General features: G+C 31.3%; 1 protein-coding gene across 3 annotated transcripts in view; it reads right to left on the bottom strand.

Annotated features, from left to right (window-relative positions):
• The window catches only part of Cow (Proteoglycan Cow), a 746,474-nt gene that overhangs the window by 96,820 nt on the left and 633,886 nt on the right, over window positions 1-15,768 (bottom strand). For all 3 annotated transcript variants that reach the window (XM_075361499.1, XM_075361500.1, XM_075361502.1), the window contains exon 3: window positions 9,128-9,359. In XM_075361499.1, coding sequence (XP_075217614.1) covers window positions 9,128-9,359 — 232 coding nt within the window. The remainder of the gene's footprint in view (window positions 1-9,127; window positions 9,360-15,768) is intronic.

Below are 15,768 nucleotides of genomic sequence, written 5' to 3'. Positions count from 1 at the left end.
TAGTAGCAAAAAAAAAAATATCAACTCTACAAAGATGCCAAATTTATTGTACGTATAATATAGATTGCCTTTTTCATCCGGAATAAAAATCAGGAAACGTTTAATTAACTGAGCTATTTTCCACATCCTTTGTTCTTCCATTACACCTATTACTGATGGTACAAAAAAAAAATCAGTATTTTTTTTTCATTCAAATCTTTAAAGAAATATTTTATTTCTTTAAAATAATTTTACTTGAAATACATCTAATCATTAACAAATTTTAAGTATATTTTTCCAATAATGCTTAATAAAAATCTACAGAAGAAACTGCATTTATTATCTTCTACAAAGTAAGTATCTTTTTATTAAAATAGATATTCCTCAAGTATTAAAAACAAAGAATAAATTAATAAAAATGCGACAGAAAAATAAACAGGAGTTAAAAATTAACTTAAAATAACGTTTCACAACAGAAAAGGGGATATATTAAATGTGCTATACACATTTGTTCCACCTTACTTACTGATGTGACGCGTATAAAGTATCTAACGTACAAGAGACACTAGACAGAATATTGCTTTATTGCTTTCTTGTGACTAATGACCTGCACATCCATTCTCTTTCGTAAACCGTTTCTCAGTAAAGGTGTCAATGGCAGTGTTCACTACGACTAATCACCTTCATTTTAATGGGCTTAACATATCGATTTGAAAAAAAATATTAATAATTCAGTAAAGAGGACAATGGGAAACCACTTCACTCATCATTTTCACCTGTAAATCTGTATACTTCTTATCCATGAAAATGATTCTGCCGTTTTTTTTAATGACTTCAGATTCATGTCTTGTTACCTACAACTGTTACAGCTAGGGTACAAAAATAATATTACAAGAGTATAAGAAATACCAGACGTTACGAAGTTTTACTACGAAAGAAATAGTGTTAATTGTATAAAGTAAAATAATGAAGTGTTTACGAAGTAAGGAAAACAAAGAGAATTAAAATTAGTTAGAAGAACCTTTTTTCTTGAAAATATAATTATTTTGAATTACCGACACGTCAGTGAAGCGAAAAAAATTAAAAGCTTGATTATTCGTTTGACGTTTGGATAATAACGCTGTACTTAATAGCATAGTTCCACTCATTTAATGCATTTAGTAAATATAGAACAGCGGTCAGGTGCACATCGTATTTTCTGTGTTAAATCGTTTTATAAAACTGGTGACTGCACAACAAATAACGAAAGTTATTTCACAGTCGGTTCAATATTCCACCTCACGGGCGGGAACCGTCTGTTCATGCAGTTAACTTACGGGCTAAAAGGTTTGATAAAACTGGGGATGCATTAAATTGACAACATAAAGAAGCAGCAAACTGATAGAACGTCAGAAAACATTGACGGAGTTCAAACTGACTTAATTCATAGTCCAAAATTTTCCTTGATTAAACATGCGTTAGCATTGAATATCAGTGACCAATCGATCAGTTTAATATAAGGACTTAGCCGACCTCTATGGCACGAGTGGTAGGGTCTCGGCCTTTCATCCGGAGGTCCCAGGTTTGAATCGCGGTCAGGCATGGCATTTACAGACACGCTACAAATCATTCATCTCATCCTCTGAAGAGAAACCTAACGGTGGTCCCGGAGGTAAAAAAAAAAGACTTAAGTTTTCATCCCTATAAAATTCAAATTGTTCAGGAAATAAAAAAATGTTAATCTGGTTGTTCGCTTGAAGTTTTGTTAAGAAACGTGTTAACGTTCAACGGATGGTGATGAAAACTTAATCCACTTACGTTTATACCAGGTGAAGCTTATTCTCCCCTGAACGGTTACATAAATAAGCAGATTAGTCGATGTTGGAACGCTGAAAACACACTTCAGATGCACGAGAAACCGCTGCATAGTCTAAAGGTCACAATGTGGTGTACGCTTTCGTCATTTGGTAATATTGGAGCACTCCTTATTCAAGACGATCGAAAAAACGCTGCAGCCGTTACTGAAGAGCTTTACACAAACATTATCACAACATTTATGAGGTGAGAATTAGTTCGATTTTCACAGATTATTTGGTTCCAGCAAGACGGTGTTACAAGTCATACTGCTGGTATGTCTATTACAGCTTTAAGAGCACTGTTTCCTAACTATGTAATATCAAAAAATGGGTTATTTTTTGGGTGGCAAGATTTCCTGATTTTTCCGCTTGCGAATTTTTTCTTTGAGGTTTGTTCGTGAGTAAGGTAATCGTTAAACGACTGCAAACGGTAGCGGAACTAAAATTAAAAATTCAGGAACTTGCAGACACTGCACCATGTTGAGTAATGGAAAATTTTCGATAAAAAATATGAGTACATAAATCGTAATGTTGTCTATCTGTTAAGCGTTATTATTAAAAAATAAAATACTAAATCTTACTTAATAATAAGTTGTAGAAACATTATTCCTAGAATAAATGATTATTTAAATACAGGAGTTTTACATCTCGCATCACTAACGTTCTTTAAATACACACGCGCGCTCACACACACATTCTGTAAGTATATGTATATATATATACTTATAAAATAAGTAATCAAGAAAAAAAAAGTGTTTTGAAATAAGGTATCAGGTATTAAAATCGAGGGTTGATAGAAAATAAAATGTAGTATTATAGACGAATTGGAAAAGAGAAAATTTTTAGCCGAGTTTTGCAACAAGTACAAGGTTCATGGCCCATTATATATTACGCCTTCTAGGGTTAAGAAGTCTATTTGTAGAAGGATATGTTGAGAATAAAATATATTTAGCTCTAATTAACATGGAAAATATGACAAGACGTGATGTAAAATACAAGGTGATGCTTTAATTGTTTGTTAAGTACCAGAGGCGTAGCGGTTAAAGGCGACCTGAAATTGAATATCAATCACTACTAAAATTAATTAAACCATTTCAGGAAAAACAGCAAACATTCACGAGAGGAATATTAATGGAAATGAGGATTTAAGTGGTTTCCCAACATCTATTTTACTAAGAAAATGTAATTTCGCACATCGGAATAACAGTTACCCGAAATGCATAATTTAGCAGGATAAATAACATTTTCATTTTTTCATCGCAAAACAATCAGAATTACTTTCTCTGAGAGTAATAATGTTATCAACACGACCAGACAAAAAGAGTTAGAGAAAGTAATTCTGATTGATACCCTTGTATCACACTTTTTATGAGATACAAAAGACCGGGGAAAGATGACAAAAAGAAAAAAACATAAAGTAACCGTTTCCTCTGTGAAAGAAATGGATTATATACACTGATTCGTGAATAAGGGTATAATAACATATATACCCACACATTCTAAAATACAGATTAACTGTATGGTATTTATCGAATAATAAAACATACAGATGCACGGACACGTACGGCACAACATAAATTCAAATAAAAAATTTTCCCCCACAGCACAATACAAACGACAAAATTCAACAGATTAGATCGATTTTAAATTTATAACCACACTTTCCCACCGCTTCATAATTTCTTTGTTGATGTATAACAATAAATAGTAATCAATCTTCAGTCTGATTGGATAATAAATCATCATAATTTAAAATTATTCCTATCGTGATACCAAAAAATAACATTCCTCCCACCATCACTGCTACCAATAAACTATCCAAAATTGCGATTTGATTGAAAATCCAACAGTATGGGAAAACATTGATAATATCCAACAATAGGACAAAGCTATCTGTTTTTACTTTTAACAAGGAGTATTACAATAACAAGTTGTTTTTCAACTATTGGTTTATTAATTTAATAATAACATAAATATTATAATAAATTGTAAAGTACTACAAATTAATTATTTTAAAAGTAAAAAGGTAATATAAAATATAAAAAATTACAGTATAATAAATGAAAAACGTTTCTGGATTGAAAGCAACAATGAATAGAAACGTCAACTAAAATGAACAAAATATTAAGAAAAAAGTTTATACGAAAGACTATTTGAAATTTACTTTATAAAAATAACAAACAGAAGAAAAATAAATGCTTAAAATAATAACAAAAGATCAAGTTTTCTCAGATAAAGAAAAAGAAAGAATAAAACATCTTTACAATCTCCGGGTTTGAGCATGTTTGAAAAGGCTTGCCTTTTCTAAGAGTCTACGGGCCCTCTTTTCCACATTTTTTTTACCCTTTGTTTAAGCAAGGGTTCATAATGTTAAGAGTCATTCAACTATCAGAATGTTAGAACAAGGAAAGGTTTACACAATGCGTACGTATTAAAAATATTCTTTAAAACCAGTATATGTTGTTACTTTTGTTTTTTTGTTTTTTTTTTGTTTTTTTTTGTAAATAAGAAAGATGAAAGAATAATAGAAATGAAATTTTATATAAAAAAAACAACATTAGAAACTCACAAACAGAATTAAAACAAGAATCAAACTCGGTTATTTACTATTATCGAAGTATTGTTATAAAGCATTTAAGGTAGTAAAACATGGTGCACACCTTCTTTGTGTGCCCGTGATGGAGGCAGGATATACCACGTGACGATTTTAACTCGCCGGAGGAAGTCATGCGGTTGATTCTCTCTTCCGGTGAGGGATGGACTACGTGTGCCCGCTGGTTTAAAAGGGTGCTACAGCAGAAACTAATAGAGGACTGCGAGGAGGGCAACGAAGATGTCGGTTGAAGACAGCCTTCGGGGGTGCCTAGGCATTGTTGTCGCCGGTGGCTCCCGCAGGACGCGTTCCTGCTGTCTGAGACCGGCATAGCTATAGTGTAAATTTACCACGCAGGTGGTGCTGCTGTTATATTTTTACATCAATTCCAGTACTACCCTGCGTGAAGGAGTGGGTCCCACCGCATAGGCGGTGAACCCCACACACCCAGTATATGCGGGCTGCTGGACGTTTGCTTCAGGCAAATTTTCCCACTTCCTACGGAAAACAAAAAAAAAATCTAAATACAAGGGAAATAATAAACTCGAACTGAATTACTTCGCATAAAAATTCAGCAAAACTCTTGATCATCCTTATTTAAAATACTGATAAAAATAATTAAAAAAAATGATTTTATGCAGTTTTCATGCTTCATGAATTATTTATACATTAAACTATTTATAACTTAACTGTTTCATCATTGTAGATAGTACCTGATTACACGTATTAGATAAATAAAAACCTTGGTTTTACCAGACAAGCACCTCAGCCGCAATTTAATAAACTTTACATACTGTGACGTATTGTGCTCATCTTAAGTATTTTAGCTTTCCAGATTCTACAGTTTCAGAGTTGGAAGGATAGCAAAAATAGAAATAGTCGCCAATTAATGCGAATCATTTCGTTTAGTTTTAATAATAATCTTAATAAATGAGAGTTAACGAGTAATTTGTTTACGAGTAAAAATGTACTCCAAACTCGGAAATACTCGGGACGAAGTGACGATCGAGTTGTTACTGTTGTTATTGTACAAAGGTGTTTTAGGTAACATTTTATCCAGACAATGGTAATGTTTAAACAAAGGGATACACAGTAGTAATATAATTTGTTTGAGCCGATGACTAAATCGCTTTCTGAGAGGAAGCTACCCGTACGGTTTCGGTGAGTAATATTTAAAAAAGAAAGAATACATTTTATTTTGGTATTTCATTCTCAAAATTTGAGTAAACTCTACTCGAAATATTTGAGATATAATAGAAAATTGTAGTTTCAAATTTTCGTAGGAAACCAAGACAACTTTTCGTAGCTAGCTCAATATATACGTAAGTTTAGCAAATTTACTCGCTCAAAATGCGTTTTGTCAAAAAATTATAACGATCGGAAATAAAATTTGAAACACCTTCCTACAAGCTTACCTTTTTTATGGTTTAAAAGAGAGAATGTAGTTTAATAAAAAAAAAAATCAAACCATAATAAGGAAAGCAAATAAAAACAATAAACAATTGTCACTGACATTTTTGAAATTTTTAAACAGAAGTTCCCCCATCTTACAGATGAGGAACCTCCAATTTAGCTCCCTGTGCATCTAATTTAATAAAACATATCAATGGGTCAAGAATTAAAGAAATAAAACTTGAAAAAATGTTCTCATAATTTTTTTTTCAAGTTTCGACGAGAGTTCTCTTCTGGATCTTGTAGGATATAGAAGAAATATTTACGTATATATAAATATGTATATTTTAATATACATAAAACAAAAAAAAACACCTGATATGGTGTTACTGAAACACGATTCGGTATAAAAGCTCTAAATCGACATCTTTTATTTTTTTATTTATAAATAATAGAATTGTTTACTTTTAGAATAAAACAAGCCATAAATTTACAACAATCGGATATATACAAGTAAAATACATGAAAGGAGAGATTTTCTTTAAAAATACAGCCTGTTCCCTAAAGAAAAATTATTTTCTCTTTTCACTGTAAAGGAATTGTTCGATCAAAAAGGGTAGACTTATAGCTGATATTTCAAGTTGAAGTATAATAAACAGAAAAGGCTGCGAGATAAGAACGAGTCTGGCAGACAAAATTCCGTAGGGATTCTGCTTTCTTATCTAACAAGTTAAACTGTACCGGCTTATTGTTCTAATTTTAGATAGAGCACGAATGAACTACACCGCATTATAGTTCTAAAGCGTACTATGTAATCTTTAGTACTTTTATTTCTTATATATAGTTGTTAAAAATAAACAAAACCCCACCGCGAGTCTAAAGGAAAAGAATAAATAACTCGATGGAAGTAAACACTTGTTTGGTGGTTACTGAGTGCCTCGTAAATCAAGGGTATAAAATCAACAGCCTGTTCATTTTATACCAAAAGAGATCAAGAGTAACTAACTACAAACACGGTTCTAAATCTAATCAACACTTGTAAAATACTGAATCTCAACTTAAGTATTCCTAAAATTAATTTAAAAAATACAAATTAATCTATAATTTATAAAAGAGTTATTTATAGATTTACTTTCTCACAACAGTAATGTATAATGTAATAAGTGAATGAAAATAATCTTTACAATAGCTGAAAATTTTGGAAAACCCGGTTTTTGTATTTCTCCACCGTTTGAATTCCCGTAAGGCCAAAAGTATAAAAATAAACGTGGGTAAAATTCTAAGCATAAAGATTCTCTCTCTCTCTCTCCCTCCCTCCCGCACACACTCTCTCTCTCTCTCTCTCTCTCTGTGCATCGCGCTCGCATGGGTGTGTAAGGCTCTATTTGTCTTGTAATTTTAGAATAGGTAAAATAATGATGAAATCTGGTTTGATGTCTCTTATGTATGGGACACTAAAATAATAAAATTTTTACGAAAATCTGACGAAATAGGGTAATTCAATTTAACACAATTTTGAAGAATTAGTGAAAATGTTTTATTAATAGTAAAGAAAAAAACTAAAAACTTTCCCCCAAAAAAACAAAATTTGATAGATTTGATACCAACGATTATACTCTCCACCTAGACCTAATTTGATACAAAGTTATTTGGAAGACTTAAAAAGAACATTAATATCAGTCTAATGAAAAAAAAAAAAACATTTAAAAAGATTCCTACATTCCTTCAAAAAGAATGAGGCATTTATAATCTCCCTCATTCAATCAAACAAAAAAAATAATAAATCTAAATTTTCAGTATTTTAACTTTGTTTTTAAACGTAAGGGAAAAGTTACACAAATAAATACTAATGTAAAAGCTAAAGCAGGCACACTCATCTCTTTGCTCAATAGATGAAGAAAATAATTTTAAAACAATACTAGAAAATTATTTTACTGCGTTAAAAAATTCATTCTGGAGTATTTTTTTTTTACTCATTGATTAAGGAAATTTATTAATAAATTAATATTAAAATTAGTCACATAATAATACTCCTAAATTTATTACTGGAAAGAGTTACATTTTATGCTATATACAAATGCCAGGAAGGAGTCTAGCCACGTTTCGTTTGGTAACTTATTCCTCTGGCCATGAATGAAGTCATATATAACGGTAGTTTCACGAGCATGATGTCACCAATAATCTAAGAAGAAAACATTATTCTTTAGCTTCAATTAAAACACATATATCAAGGTAAATACGGTTAATAAGACTACCGGTTATTCGGAGCAGCCGTTTAATGAGGATAGGTTTGTAGAAACAGAAACATATTGGTATAATTAATTCATGTAAATCACACCGGTACAACAAACCAAAATGCCGTTTATAAAGCCCAGTATTTAGTATTTCTTTCTTTTACTCGTAAAATAACACAATTTTATTAGTGATGTAAGTCGTTTAAACGTTTCTTAAACGCTATATGAAGGGAAGTAACTACTCCTTAATCACTTGGAGAAAAGGTTTGTTCGAACTGGTCTGCACAGTACGTAATTCTTTCAAGTTGTGTGGAAGTGATGACAAAATAATAATGAAAAAGATTACTTAAAAACTGGACGAAATTGAATATGATGAAGACGAACCCAAAGAGAAACGCGTATCTACACAAGATGAATCAAAACTCATTGACGGACTTCAGTAGTATTTTATACAAGAAGTTAGTGAAAGAAGTCCGCTAGTAGAACTGCGAAAATTTCTAAAACGCCGGGTAATGAAAGGGAGACAAAAGAGCAGAGACAAGAGAGGTATAAGAATTTGTTCAAGAAATTTAGGTAAGAGACATTAAAGTACATGTCTTTTTATATTTTACCGACCATAAAAGGCAGTCATTTGCTGGATTTTTTACCTCTATTTTGTTTATCAAGTTTTGTTTGTTTTGTTAATGATGAAAGTCTATAAAAACAATTTAATCATTTGTTTATATAACTTTATTCAAAATACAAATTTCTGTACTGCATTCGAAATAAAATTAGACGAATAGTAGACGTTAAATCATGTGGTATTTAATAATAATTAGTATGTACCGATTGTATTTGAGTACATTTCATTTTTCGTTGATATGGTTTAATAGGCCCAGCCGTTTAATAGGCCGTATGACCCTGGTCTCGAAGTTGTCCGATTATCTGGAATAAACTGTACGTACAAATTCCTCGGCGTACGTGCGAATTATAAATGAAAACCGGTACTAGAAATACACGTTAGAATAATTAATTAAGAATGAAAATAAGGCTAAGGTTAATATTTCCACGAATAACTTAAATGAGTTTATTTAAAAATAAATATTTTTACTCACGTCCTAACAATATCTTGGGCGGAATCAGCCTCTTCATCGTCCGAATCGTCTTCAGAATCATAAAATACATCCTCGTCTTGAGTCTGGGATTGAATTTCTTGTAATTTGTTCCTGGGTACAACAATATCACCACTTCGGTGCAATTCTTTCTTGCTGACACATACTGCAGTAAACGCATCCTCTAAAAGACAAAGGTCCTTCTTTTTGCAGTTCAACGGTTGGCACAAATCACCTGAAAAGTTTAATGTACATTAATATTCATACAGTATTAATTTAAAATATTAAAAAAATTATTTTGTTTAAAAACAAGTTTAATGTTTAAAAAAATATATTATAATTAATTTAAAAAAATAAAAAATAAAGACAAGAAAGAAAGAAGAATTTTAATAAGTATTTATTGTCTAACAACAAAATAAGGCCACGAACTGAGATGAAATAAAGAGATACACGATAACATTGAAGACCTGAAGGTAACAATAAGAAAACTACAACTGAAATTCTATGGACACACGGTCCGAATGAACGAACCGATCACGGCTAAACAAACAGATTTTCGGCTGGCTACATTAAACGAATAAAAGAAGAGCACAAAAAGTTTAACAGAAAAAGACTGTCTGGGTCGAAAAGAATACAAAAAGAAAATTTTTTAATTAAAAATTTTAATTATTTTAATTAAAAATGGACTGAAGAAAGAAAGAGCTAAACAGTCCCAAAGAATTAAGAACTTTTGGAAGAAAAAGAAAGAAATTGTATGAAATGATATTTGCGTAGTTCTTAAAGGCATGTACGCGGATAAAAAAAATTTAAACACTAAAAATTAAACTACAAGAATTTTTTATTAAATTTTTTATTTATTTAATATTCCTTTTAAATTTCGATTTTTAGAAATCAGTGTCAAATTTAAATAACTAATTAATTAATATGGCATCAACTAAAAAAGATTGAAGATTTTTTAAAAACGAAAAAGAAACTTAGTAATTTTCTTTATAATTTATTATTTTTTATTTTTGAGATTTTTAAATCGATTTAATTTTTACAAAATTTATTTTATTTTACATTTTTTAATCCCATTTTTATTTAAAATATTGAAATATATATAAAAAATTCTGGTGATATAAAAAACCCGTTCGCAAAAACAAAGTTAAAGGGGAGAGTGTCCTACATCCTGAAAAAAAATAAAAAAAGGAAATGAAAAACGACATCAAGAACGTGTTAAAAGAGCGCCTCTTTGAGCCTTAACTAAACTCAAAGAAACGCGGAAATGTCGTGTTCTGCATTAAATACAACCTTTAAAATGCCAAGTAATTTACAGCCTGTCACAAAGTCTTTTTATCTAAGTCTTTCGACTACATTAGTAGAATTTTCGTGCAAAAACTCTAATACAGAGTTATCATAAAAGAATGATGCGGTTTTGAACAAGGTTTAAATTAAAACAGAACTACTTATAGTTTATGTTTTTTATTTTTCAAATTTGTCGTCTCAAACTTTTTTTACGTAATTAATAAATTTCAATATGTGCGCCCTTAGTCGCTCGACAAATGTCCAAACTATATTCAACTGCTCACCAAACATTAGTCAACATTTCTTCGTTAATGGTTGTCATTGCTTCATTAATCCTGTTTTTTAAGCGGTTTAGGTCGCGAATTTTTTGCGTATAAACAACGCTTTTGATGTACCCCCACAAGAAAAAATCGCAAGGTGTCAGGTATGGACTCCTTGGAGGCCAAAGTATGGGTCCTCCCCGGCCTATCCATCGATTTCCAAATGTTAAAAGCAATAATCGGTTAACATGTCAAGATACACAACTCCATTAATTGTTTTTTCAGCAAAGAAGAAAGGCCTTATTACACGATTTTTTATCCCGCCACACCAAACATTAACTTTAGGCGAATCGCGCTGTTTCTCAATAATTGCGTGTGGGTTTTCAGGGCCCCATATTCGTGAATTGTGTCTGTTAATTCACATAGAATGTAGCTTCGTCTGTAAAACTTATATCGTCTAAAAATGATTCGTTTTCACTTATTCTGTCCGACATTTCAACAGCGAAATTGTAACGTTTTACACCATCATCGGGTTTCAATTCCTGCAGTATCTGGATTTTATAAGCGTGTAATTTCAGTTTTTTATGTAAAACTTCGTGAACTGTTGATTTTGGAATACCTAATTCGACGCTTCGACGGGGTATGGACTTCCCAGAACTTCTAATTGCCGATTGTCTTATTAGTTCAACCGTTTCGTCTGGTACACTTGGTCTGCCGGTTGATTTCTGTTTCTTAACCGATCCGGTTTCTTCGAATTGTTTGAACCGACGTGTTATGTTATTTTTGTGTGGTAGATCTCTTCCGAATTCACGTCGAAACGCACGTTGCACGTTGAAACTACGCACGTTGAACTAAAATTACGGATTTTAATTCAGCCATCAATAAAACACACTTTGCTTTGTATTTATCCGAGAACATAGAAACTCGCTTATCCGAGAACATAGTAACTCGCCGCAACAACAATACAAGAACTGATGTTGTGGTTACAACTGCTGATAAACAAACTTTTGGGTGGAGGCTTTCAGGGATACCAATATAACATCTAGAAATTTCCCTACAATCTTCCTGTGAATTACTGAAATCGCACCATTCTTTTATGATAACCTGTATTACAATATCATCAGGCTGTACATTGCTATAATAATTCTAATAGAAATGCTATAATTCTATAATAAATAATGACTGCCATAAAAAAGTTAGTCATTAAATCATATATATATATATAAAGATAAGATGATCATTCATTAAAAATTCTAACACTAAAATCTGAAATATAAGAGGATATTCCTCTATAAAATAAAACAAAAAACATCGAAATGGTCGTCCATTTGATGAAGAACTATGCATAAGGGTTGAACATACATATAATATGCCAAGGTGAACGTTCGGTGCCTCACAACCTCAACGATAAAAGAATACACACACACACACACACACACACACACACACACACACACACACACACACACACACACACACACACACACACACACACACACACACACACACACACACACACACACACACACACACACACACACACACACACACAGAGAGAGAAGAGAGAGAGAGAGAGAGAGAGAGAGAGAGAGAGAGAGAGAGAGAGTGAGTAAGAGAGGGGGTTATTTATTAATTATAATAGTATGAGTAATTTACACCTTAAGATGTATTAGAAGATTCAGATATAACCGGATAAGAAAATCAGTCAAATATTCTGATTTTTAGAATATTTTGATTTATTGAGAATAATGACACAGAATAGGCCGATAACCCCGTGGTTATCGATTGTTTTGTTGTGTGTAGCTCTCAACCCACACTAAATGATACGTACACCAAACAGGAACTTGAAGGAACCTACCCAACAGATCTATACATCCTTAATTCAAATTCAGTAGGTTTTTTTGTAAAATCTACAGAAAGAAAACTTGGAAAAAATTAAAGACGAAGGCAAGAGATTTAAGGCGAATAAACTGACAAAAAGTAAAATCAAAGGAATGTTACTAGGGAATTTTAGGTAATAATTGCTCCAACCCGCTCACGATTTCTCGAGATAATGTGGTATGTTTACCCAGGATGGGAAAAAAATTAGTAATCAATTAGTTTGAGTCAACCACATTTATAAATACGTGCTAATAAGAACTATTTTTCCTGTTAGATAATAAAAAACACAATCTGACTTCCGCGTAAGAAATTAACCTCTCGCATCATCATAGATTGTAAAAAATGTGGAACGATCGCATTAAACTACAAATCGCTTGGCAGACTGAAGAGTAACAAAACTATGTAACAGTAATAGAGCTTATGTAAGTAAAAAAAAGAAAAAGAATTTGACAACAAAATAATATTTCCACGTCAGTTTTATGCTTCCGATTTTATTCCATTTTGTTCAACGGACTTTAACGGATAGTTTAAAGGGAGATTGCACCAAACTGCTCCTCTTATTTTCACCGGCACAGTAAATTATTGTTTAATATTAATGCAATGAATGGTGAATACATCATTAAACCGTCCGCTAACATTCCTTCGGACAAGGAAAAAATCACATAAATAAAACAGGCTAAGCGTAATAAAACTATAATGACATACATAACAAATAGAACTGATATAATTAAAACTGAAGTAATCGAGTTTATAAAATTTCGTTGTAAAAAAATACTTTTACTTTTTATTACAGAAACCATGAGCTAAATGCGGCCTGCAGTTACATGATAAAGAGTAATTATTTACTTTTTATAACTTAACTTCAAATAACAATTTTTATCCTTATATCAATATAAATCAATTTATTTTTATGGAAGTTAAAAAGTAATTTTCAAGCAAATCACAACTTTCACTGTATTGTATTATTTATAAAAGTTAAGACTATCACGCAATAACAACACCGTTTAAACATTTAATATTTTACGGTACTAATTTCCTCTGCATAATAATTAAATCACAAATACCGTTCTTTTTTTTAGTCATTTAAATATGTAGATGTAAACAATAAATTTTACTCAATTACATTTAAAATATTAATCTAAATTTTTTTTTATTTATTCATTAATTAATCTGACTTTCGCTTATTTCCTTGACCTTTTACGGTTATCAAAGAATTTGAATCAAAATGAATTCCTGCTTTGCTATTTCTTTTACCGAAATTTCTAAGCCAAAAATCCCTCCTAAAATAGGATTTAAAGTATTGCTAAACAAAACTAATTAAACTACAAATGTCCTTAAAAAATGTCACTCGCGTAAATAATGTGAAGAAGTTTTAGAAGAATTACGCAAGGATTTTCGGACATTTTTTTCCAAATTTTCTAATGAATGATTTTAGTTTTTTTTAGCGTAATAATACAATTTTTAAATAGCTATCTTTTGTTAAGATGTTCCCATCTTAAAACAATTTCCTCAAAAAATAATATACGTTTTCTCCGAAAATCAATTGTCTCTTCTCTTTCCGAAAGACAACGAATTTAATTAAAATAAAAAAAAAAAACAGTTATTTAATTTTAATCGGGCTGTTTCTTAAGAAATCTTTTCGCTTGTAATCAGCATCATCAGTCTATCACGTCTTTAGGCTACACGCACGCTCGCAGATTCACATACGTTAAAAACACGCCGGTAAAGAAATTGTTTAGATGCAGTATCTATTTTGACAGGTAGAGATATATTACAAATAATTATGGCGCTAGTTAATTATAATCTATGATGATTCACTCACATAATTACTTTAATTATGTAATTAAATACAACACATAATTACTTTATGTTTTACTGTGGTTGAATTTAAGCAAAAAAAGTTGCAAAACAAATTGAAACTGTTTTCTTAATCAGGATTATTACGGTTTAAAATATATAAGCACAATTCGTATCAGCCGGCGTTTCTTTCGCGCTAACATTTCTGATATATAATTATAAGAATCAAAACCGTCCATTAAAATAAAAAAAATAATTTCCAAGAAAGATCGTTAAATTGTTATTTGCTTTAATTTACGCCCCCCTGATATGGATCCCAGTGCATCAATAAAAAAAAAATTCTTCTGCCTAAGAATAAACTAGAGTTGAAAAATTTCGAAAACGTTTCTATGAGCTCTTTTGTTAAAAGTCCATCCTCGATTAATAAAATAATTTAAAAAAATTATCTAAATAGAAATAAATCCATCCAACCACTTTCATCCATCGAAATGAACGAAATAACACTAATTTCTAGGAAAGGTTTACCAATCTATTTCTAATTTTTATGGAACTTTTCTACCAAAATGCATCTAAACGTGTAAATTTGTACGTTCAGAAAAATGAACCATAATGAAGAGGTACCTCATCCCTAACGTAATAAATAAATAAATTAAATATATATATAAAGTAGGGGATACAAAAGATTTTTCAGAAGAAAAACTTCAAATTTACTCAACACTACAATGGTTGAATGTGAAATAAATTTCACGTGTATAACATACGACAAGCCCCATGTTCTTACAATTCCACCAAAATTTTGTTCATCCGTTGCCGGATGGTAGGTACAGGATGCCAGGGTTGGTATATCAAAAATTGTTTCAGACAAAGGTTTTAGGTAATGTTTACAGGACTAACGACCACTTTAAACCGATTTGATACTGTGCCTATTAAGGGAGATATGACTTTTTTTGTCTTCGAAACCCCATTTTTTCCATCTCCTGGGCCAATGTTTGGTGATATCAAAAAACTACACTGAAATAAGTTGTAGGCCTCCAAAGAATAGTAGGAACTTAAAACGAATTCGAAATTTTACTTAATAAGAAAGTTATAGTGAAATTTTTTTTCGAAAAAGACCCCCCCATGGTCCGATTTTGGCCGTTAACGAACACGACTGAGATTTTGGGACGAGTTATTTTTAAGGAACAATTTGAAAATGATTGTCGCAAAATTACAGCAGTTATCTTGTCCACAAGAAAATGAAATACATATATAAACGTTTGAGCTGACGGTGGTTTGGGGTCTGGGGATATGAAACGCAAAAATTTGTCGAAATTTTCCGAAGTCGAATCGTGGTACCCATTACAAAAGGGAGTTTTCTTATAAAATCTACTTTAAATTATTTTTAATTAAGAGAAAGCTGGGTTCCAAATAAGTAACAGATTA

Source organism: Lycorma delicatula, chromosome 3, assembly GCF_047948215.1.
Source record: "Lycorma delicatula isolate Av1 chromosome 3, ASM4794821v1, whole genome shotgun sequence".
NCBI lineage: Eukaryota > Metazoa > Arthropoda > Insecta > Hemiptera > Fulgoridae > Lycorma > Lycorma delicatula.
This window is presented reverse-complemented; position numbering and strand designations above follow the sequence as displayed.